The sequence below is a fragment of the Orycteropus afer genome, unplaced genomic scaffold, assembly GCF_000298275.1.
Source record: "Orycteropus afer afer isolate SDZICR_OR568_19922 unplaced genomic scaffold, OryAfe1.0 scaffold00188, whole genome shotgun sequence".
Classification (NCBI taxonomy): Eukaryota; Metazoa; Chordata; class Mammalia; order Tubulidentata; family Orycteropodidae; genus Orycteropus; species Orycteropus afer.
The window spans coordinates 1,193,136-1,201,939 of NW_006921775.1; the positions used below are offsets into that span (position 1 = coordinate 1,193,136).

Below are 8,804 nucleotides of genomic sequence, written 5' to 3' on the forward strand. Positions count from 1 at the left end.
TTTACCTCAAGTAGACACATGCCCTGGAGAGAACAATCATGGGAGAAGGAAGGGCTGCTTATGGACAGGGAGACAGCTCAGGGGGCAGGAGAGTATGGATGGATGGACACTGGGAAGTGGTAACTATGGGGAGGAAGTGGGAGGGGAGCTGAGTTCTCAGTGAAGGCAAACATGGGTATATGTGGAACAAAACTCAAAATCATTTGGAGGCAAAAAAAAAAACAAAAACAAAAACATGGGTATATGTGGCATCCACTTGGAAGGGATGTAGGAGATCCTTGATAGAGAGGGAGAACAATGTGGAACAAAACTCAAAATCATTTGGAGGCAAAAAAAAAATTGTGGTAAACTGTGATCAATGACATGAGACAAAGTATATGTGAACTGCTGTATAGAAAGTGAATTTGCTCTGTAAATCTTCACCCAAATCACAATAATAATAATAAAAAAGTAGGTGAGATGAAGTCTGGCCATTCTCACTTCCAAGGAGCATTCTGACTACATGTCTTCCAGGACAGATTTGCTACTCCTTTTAGCAGACCATGGTACTTATCCAACACTGTAACTCAAAAGCATCAATTCTTCTCTGGTATTCCTTGTTCATTGTCCAGCTCTCACATGCACAAGAGGTGACTGAAAATACCATGGCTTGGGTTAAGCGCACCTTGGTCTTCCAGGAGACGTCTTGGCTCTTCATCATTTAAAAGAGGTCTTTAGCAGTAGATTTGCCTAATGCAATATGTCGTCTGATGTCTTGATTGCTGCTCCTTCCACTGGTGTTGATTCTAGAAGCAAGTAATATGAAGTCTCTGACAATTTTACTCTTTTCTCCATTCCATGAAGCTATTTACTGGACCAGCTTTGAGGATTTTTGTTTTCTGTATATTGAGGTGTAATCCATACTGCAGACCGTAGTCTTTAACCTTCATCAGTAAGTACTTCAAGTCATCCTCACTTTCAGCAAGCAAAGTGGTGTCACCTGCGTATCACAGGCTGTTAATGAGTCTTCCTCCAATCCTGATGCCATGTTCTTCTTCATATAGTCCAGCTTCTTGGATTATTTGCTCAGAATACAAGATGAATAAGTATGGTGAAAGGATACAACCTTGATGCACTCCCTTCTGATTCTGAACCATGCAGTATCCCCTTGTTCTGTTTGAACAAGGGGATACTACATGGTTTTATGTACAGGTTCCTGATCTATGTACAAGTTCCTCATGAGTACAATCAAGTATTCAGGAATTTCTATTTTTCTCAATGTTATCTATAATTTCTTATGATCCACACAATCAAACACTCTTGCATAGTAAATAAAACATAAGTAAACATCTTTCTTGTATTCTTTCCTTTCAGCTAAAATCACCTGACATCAGCAATGATATCCCTCATTCCATGTCCTCTTCTGAATGCAGCTTGCATTTCTGGAAGTTCTCTGTCAATATCCTGCAGCAACTGTTTTTGAATTACCTTCAGTAAGATTTTACTTGCATGTGATATTAATGATATTCTTTGTTAATTTCCACATTCTGTGGGATCACCTTGCTTTGGAATGGGTACAAATATGGATCTCTTCCAGTCAGTTGCCCAGATGCTTGTCTTCCAAATTTCTTGGTATAGACAAGTAAGTGCCTCTAGCATGTCCATTTGTTGAAACATCTCAATGGGTATCCTGCCAATTCCTGGAGCCTTGTTTTTTCCCACTTCCTTCAGTGCAGCTTCGACCTCTTCCCTCAATACCATTGGTTCTTGATTATAGGCCACTTCCTGAAATGGATGAACCTTGACCAATTCTTTTTGGTACAGTGACTCTGTGTGTTCTTTCCATCTTCTTTTGATGTTTCCTGCATCATTCAATATTTTTCCCAGAGAATTTTTCAATATTGCAATTCGAGGCTTAAATTTTTTCCTCAGCTCTTTCAGCTTGAGAAATGCTGAGCATGTTCTTCCTTTTAGTTTTCTAACTCCAGGTCTGCCAAAGAGGCAAGGAGGCCGCATCTTCTGACCTCCTCTAATCCCACAAGAGGAAGACAGAATCACCATCAGTAGCCCGAGATCTATTCCTGTGAAGCCAGACATGCTGCCTCCCTCCAGCCCTTGCACCAACCATTCCTCCCGTAACACCCACCACTTCTCTGCTAGGTTTGATAATTCACTGCAGTGGCTACACAGAACTCACAGATTATGGAGTTTAATAGGGAAGCACCAGACTACAATTCAAGTTCAGGAACAATGCTCAGTCTTTCTCAGCCCACTGTCTCTCAGCCAACAGTCTCTCACAGTCTCTCTCTCTCAGCAGTGCGTGTCTCTCGGTGTCTCTCTCAGCAATGCATGTCTCTTGTGTCTCTTTCTCAGCAGCGTGTCTCTCTCTCGAGGGCGATTCTCTCAGGAGCGCATTTCTCTCAGCCAGTAGTCAAAGAGACTTCTGCCTCTAGGAGGCCTCCTTTGGAGCCTAGCAGAGTGGCCAAACTAGCCAATCATAACATCAGAATTCTAAGCACCTGAGAGACAGCGAACTTCCCAGAACATTGCTTTGTGCCACTCTTCAACAGATATATCCCAGGTGAATAACTTTAATAAACAGGAGCTCCTCAGTTGCTCACAGCAAATTCCACCACAGAGTTTACAAACACTTATGGCTAGAAAAGCCATACCATATAATGTACTACACTGTGAGGTCTTTGCATATTTCATTATACTCATTGGCTCTGTCTTCTTGAGCTGCTCTTTGAAATCTTCTGTTCAGCTCTTTTACCTTGTCATTTCTTCCATTTGCTTTACCTACTCTCTGCTCAAGGGCAAGAAGAGTCTCTTCTGACAGCCATTTTGGTCTTCTCTTCCTTTCTTGTCTTTTTAATGACCTCTTGCTTTCTTCATGATGTTCTTCATGTCATCCCACAATTCTTCTGGTTTTTGATCACTGGTTTTTGACCATTCTTCAAATGGTCTCTAAATTCAGGAGGGATATTATCAAGGTCATATTTTGGCTCTCATGGACTTGTTTGGTCTTTAATTTCAACTTGAATGTGCAAACGAGCAGTTGATGGTCTGTTCCACAATCAGCTCCTGGCCTTGTTTTGGCCAAAGATTCTGAACTTCTCCATCGCCTCTTGCCACAGGTGTAGTCAATCTGACTCCTGTGTATTCCATCTGGTGAAGCCCACATAAGCTTTCGCTTATGTTGTTGAAAAAGGTATTTGCAATGAATAGGTCATTGGTCTTGCAAAATTCTATCATGTGATCTCCAGCGCTATTTCTATCACCAAGGCCACATTTTCCAACTACCGGTAACTCTTCTTTGTTTCCAACTTTTGCATTCCAGTCACCAGTGATAATCAACACATCTTGATTGCATGTTCAGTCATTTTCAGACTGCACAAGTTGGTAGAAATCTTCAGTATCCTCATCTTTGGCTTTGGTGGGTAGTGCATAGATTTGAATAATAGTAGTATTAACTGGTCTTCCTTGTATGCATGTGGATACTATCCTATCACTGATAGCGCTGTACTTCAGGACAGATCCTGAAAATAGTCTCTGTGATGATGAATGCCACACCATTACTATTCAATTTGTCATTCTCAGCATAGTAGATCATATGGTTTTCTGATTCAAAATGGCCAAAACCAGTCCATTTCAGCTCGTTAATGCCTAGGATATCAATTTTTAAGCATTCCATTTCATTTCTGACAACTTCCAATCTGCCTAGATTCATATTTTGTACATGCCATGTTCCAATTATTAACGGATGTTTGCATCTGTTTCTAATCATTTTGAGTTGTGCCACATCAGCCAAGAGAGGTCCCGAAAGCTTTGCTCTATCCATATCATTAAGGTTGTCTCTACTCTGAGGAGTCAGCTCTTCTCCAGTCAAATTTTGAGTACCTTCTGACCTGATGGGCTTATCTTCTGAAACCATGTCAGACAATGCTTCAGGGCTATTCACAAAGTATTCCAGTAATATATCAGACAGTGTTTCACTGCTATTCATAAGGTTTACACTGGTCAATTCCTTGAGAAGTGGATGGCGTCTTCCTTCTTCCGAGTCTTAGTCTGTGAGCTCTGCTGAAACCTGTCCACCATGGATAACCCTGCTGGCATTCTGCAGCACTGGTTGCACAGTCTGCAGCCCCACAGCAGCATGTAAGCCACCACAGTATGATAAACTGACAGACAAGTTCATGTCCCTTAGTTGTTTTTAACCCTTGTGCACCTGTCTACATCAGGTCCCAGCTTTAAAATAGAGCTGCCCCTAAGCAAAAAGCAGGCCCTGAGCCCTGAGTTACAGAGTGGGCTGTTAGCTGTCCTATTAAGAGATTGTGTCATTCCTCCGGTTTTTGGTGGTAAAATGTTTTAATTTATAAAATAGTAATAAATTATGGTTTGGGCTTTAAAAGAAAAAATGCTTACTTGCCTAAATAAAAAGCTGTAAGCTCTATGTGACTTCCCAAAATTCTTGAAGAAATTAATAATTTTACTGGCCAGTGCAATCCAACAGCCTAGACACTATTGTTTTAATCCCTGGAGAAATGTTTACCCTGAAGCAGTAGAGACTAGAAAGAGATATTATAACTCTATTTCAACTATCTGAATATATGGCATATAGAAGCAGAAGAAAACTGGACAGATACTTGTACACAAAAGAAAACTCTAATTAGATAGGCAGAAGTCATAGAAGGGCAGTACAAATTTTAAAAATGTTTTATTGAAATATTAAATACGTGTTTGCCCCTAGTAAAAATACACTGCTTCAGAAGGCAAAAATTGACTCTACCACTGGATGTATTATTGGGCAGAGATATAGGATTATTATTTTAGAATTATTATAGTATATAAAGTGTCTGATTAGATGATTTCTCAACTCCTTTCAGCTTTAAATTCTATAACTGTCTGGAATCCAGTAAGAGCTAATGATATCTCTATCTTTCCTCTATGTTCAAAACACTTCATATATAATCTGTTATAATGACAATACATTAAAATTTATATTTCCAGTAGAATTGTGACCCATCTGTAATGGAATTCACACTGACCTAGAGAGTAAATTACATTGAACTAGTGTTTTCAAGTTGAAGTCTAATCTCTTTTTTAACAGTAAACTTCCCTATTCTACCTCTCCCCATCTTGCAGAATTCCCTAAACAGAATTTTAAATTAGCTCCTGACATTTGATGATACCAAATTCTTGGCTTAAATTGAACTTCAGTTTCAACCAACCTCAGAATGCAGTAACAAATGTTTTGTTTTTCTCTAAATAAACTTCCTTTATAAAATGCCAGAAGGTAGGATCACGGTTTTCATATCTAACAAATACTTTGGCTCTACCACTGAACAACAATAAGCCCCAGCATAAGCTACTAAACTTTTCTCTTTCAGTTTCTTAACCTATAAAATTGGGATAGGACAATATAGGGAAGCTGTGAGAACAAGAGAATATACATACTTCTCACTTACAGACTACCTCATTATCTGACATTTACAACAATACTAAAAAATCTACTATCTGATTATTTTGTGCATTAATGGTATGTTTGGCAGTAAATGCTAAGGTGTAAGGTAAGAGTAACACTGGCTGTGACAGTTAAGGTTAAATGTCAACTTGGCCATAAATCTCAATGCTTTGGCAGTTATGTAATGATGAAATCTGGCAGTTATTTAATAATGTAATTTGACACTTATGATGTAATATGGCAGTTATGTAATAATGTGGTCATGCTCCTTTTCTGATCTAATGTGTTCATCCTCCATTTTTACATAACACAGATTTCTGCAGGAAACCTGGTCTTTGAAACTTAACCATGTCAACAAATGAGGAGTAGGTATATATACAAAATACCTTGCACAGTTCCAGATATATTTTAAGTGGTCAATAATGATACCTATCATTATGGTTGCTGTCATTGTTAAATGCTTCTAAGAACAAAATGAAAGATCTTTGAATTGTTGTTGTTGTTGTTATGTGCCGTCGAGTCAGCGCTGACTCATAGCGACCCCTCCTTGGGTTTCCGAGGCAGTATCACTACGGAAGTAGGATTGCCCAACCTTCCTTCCGAGGAGTGGCTGGTGGGTTTGAACCGCCAGCCTTCTGGTTAGCAGATCTTTGAATACTCACCCTAATTTAAGGCTAGACTCCAGACGATAAAGCAAGCATACCTGATACAAAGATAGCTACATAATCTGGTATGTATAATTGTTGTGTAAATTCAGAAAAAGATTAAAATGTATATACACTCTATTGCAATGTCCAACTCCATATCAATGTTTAATTCATAGGTTCACAGAATGCAAATATAAGAACGTGGGGAAAAAAGATCATTTCACTCAAACTTTTTATTTTATAGACAAAAGAAAATCATCAGGTAAGAAAAAAATAGTATCTACAATTAAACACATCATCTAGAGCAAGGGTTAGCAAACTTTTTCTTTAAAGGACCAGAGAGTAGGTATTCTAGGCTTTGCTGACAAAATACAGTGTCTGTCACATATTCACTCAAAAACAGTGCAGTTTACCAACCTTTATCTAGACTGCCATACCACTGCATTAACAAATAATATACATGCAAAGGATATGTATCAATGTCACTTTAGACTTACACACAATCTTAAATTTATTTCTACCTTTAATCCAAAACATTCTTTCTAATAGTGCTTACTAGGTGAGCCCAGCTAAGACTGGATCTGAATTCAGGTAAAAATCAAAGATTAATTACAAAATATTTCTTAAAATAATTTAACATTACCTGACAATTTTCAAAATGAACAGCCACAATGAGCTTTCCTCCATAAAGTTTATCTTCTAAGTTTTCAAGGATGGACGGTTCATGCTCTGGTGGATATGTTTGCGTCAGCCAGTCCATCCAAGACAATCCTATAAGAGACTGAATTTTTTCCTCACTGAATTGGTGCATTTTTCTTCTGAATTCATTCACTTCAGGGTCCTTCAAGGCATCAAATTCATGCAGACCTAAAAATATTTTTTAAAGATGTCATTTTGAGTAGCTAATAATAAAAGAGAATATAAAATATATTCACAAAAATGAATTTGGATGTTTGGTTTTTATGAAGCAAATAAGACTTGGCAGAAAAATAACATGAAGGAGCAGAATAATAAATCTCATGTACAGAAGACAAACATACAGTTAGGTTTTTCAGAATACAAACTTGAAATATCTGAAAGAAATGTAGTTTCATTACCAGTTTTATAAAAATCATTGAAATTCACAGTACACACTTTAAAATGACAAAGAAAGCATCTATAATTTTTTCTTTACAAACCAAGTAAATCAAGTTTAAAGTATCTGGAAAAGGTTAAGAGTATGAAAATTTCAAATACCAAGTTAGAAGAAACCAATTACTTAAGTAACTTAACATTTAGTAAACTTAAACTTTATAGATTATGTTTTCAATTCATTTTCTTTTTAACACTACAGTATGTTATATGAATTCATCAAAAATCCATGAAGATATCTTTTTTTCTGGTATATTTAATTTTGAAGGAGTCCCGGTGGTATAATGGTTAATCTCCTGGCTCCTAATTGAAAGTTTGAACGATCAGCCACAGAAAAATGGGGCAGACTGCTTCTGTAAAAATTACAGCCTTGGAAACCAGTGAAGTAATTCTATTGCATCCTACAGAGTCACTACGAGTCAGAATCAACTCCATGGCAATGGATTTGTTTTTTTTCCCAGTTATACTTAATTTTGAACCACTTATATCATAAAGACAACTATATATTACAACTTTTTCATAAAATTATCATTATTCTAATAAGTAATTCTGGAAATGGATAACAATGAATAAATGATTACCCAAAAATATACACATCTAACATCAACCAAACTCCTTATTTCCCATCATCTACTACAAGTCATGTCTAATCGACTTCCTAAAATGTCTCTCAACTCTGTACACTTCTGTCAGTTCCTGCAGCCATTAACCTAATCCTGGCCATCATCATCCTTCCCTAGGATTACAGTATCATTTGTTCACTGATTTTCTACTATTTAATCTCGCCACTCCATTCTCTACCCTATGATATAAATCATATTTATAAAATACAAATCTGATCATGTTACTTTTCTATTTGAAAACCCTTCAGTGGTTTCCAAATGCTCTTAGAAGCAAGTCTCTATCTTTATATATATGGTCTAGAAGACTCTGTATGCTCTGGCCCTGGACACCTCTCTTACCTTCCTGCTAGCTAAGCTGTCCCCTTAAATCAAGCATAATGAATTTTATTTCTCGAATAGGCCATCCTTTACATATGCCCTTACCTTTTGCTTTCTTTTCAATTCCTTTCACCTGCCAAACTCCTAATCAACACTCAAGGCTCAGTTTATCTGTGTGTCCTTTAAAAGTCTCTCCCTGTCTCATGCACTTGATTCAGATGCCTTTCCTTGACTTATCACAGCAATTCACAAACTGCATTATAACTGTCAGTTTACTCACCCGTATCTACCACTGAACCATGAGATCCAAGCAGACAAGGAACACATCACTCAATTTCACATCTATAATCTCAAGTATAAGCATCCAATGTATACTCTTGAATTGCAATCACTATGATTTTGGTTATTTTTCCCAATATATAATAAATAAGGGACTCTGTTAAAAGCTCTGTCAGAATCACCTAAAACATACAAATTTCTTTACTTCACCCCACATTCATTGAATCTAAATCTCTAAGAATCTGCTTTTAAAGAAATTAGTGCAGCCCAAATTTGGGAACCACTAAAAAGATCTCTTAAAAATATAATTTTGCCCAAAATAATAATAATTTAGGTCAATTAATTTAATTTTAGACTTAATTT

At 37.2% G+C, this 8,804-nt stretch overlaps 1 protein-coding gene across 1 annotated transcript in view; it reads right to left on the reverse strand.

Moving 5' to 3' along the window:
* The window catches only part of PIK3CB (phosphatidylinositol-4,5-bisphosphate 3-kinase catalytic subunit beta), a 164,281-nt gene that overhangs the window by 119,200 nt on the left and 36,277 nt on the right, over nucleotides 1-8,804 (reverse strand). The window contains exon 3 of the mRNA XM_007947506.1: nucleotides 6,734-6,957. Coding sequence (XP_007945697.1) covers nucleotides 6,734-6,957 — 224 coding nt within the window. The remainder of the gene's footprint in view (nucleotides 1-6,733; nucleotides 6,958-8,804) is intronic.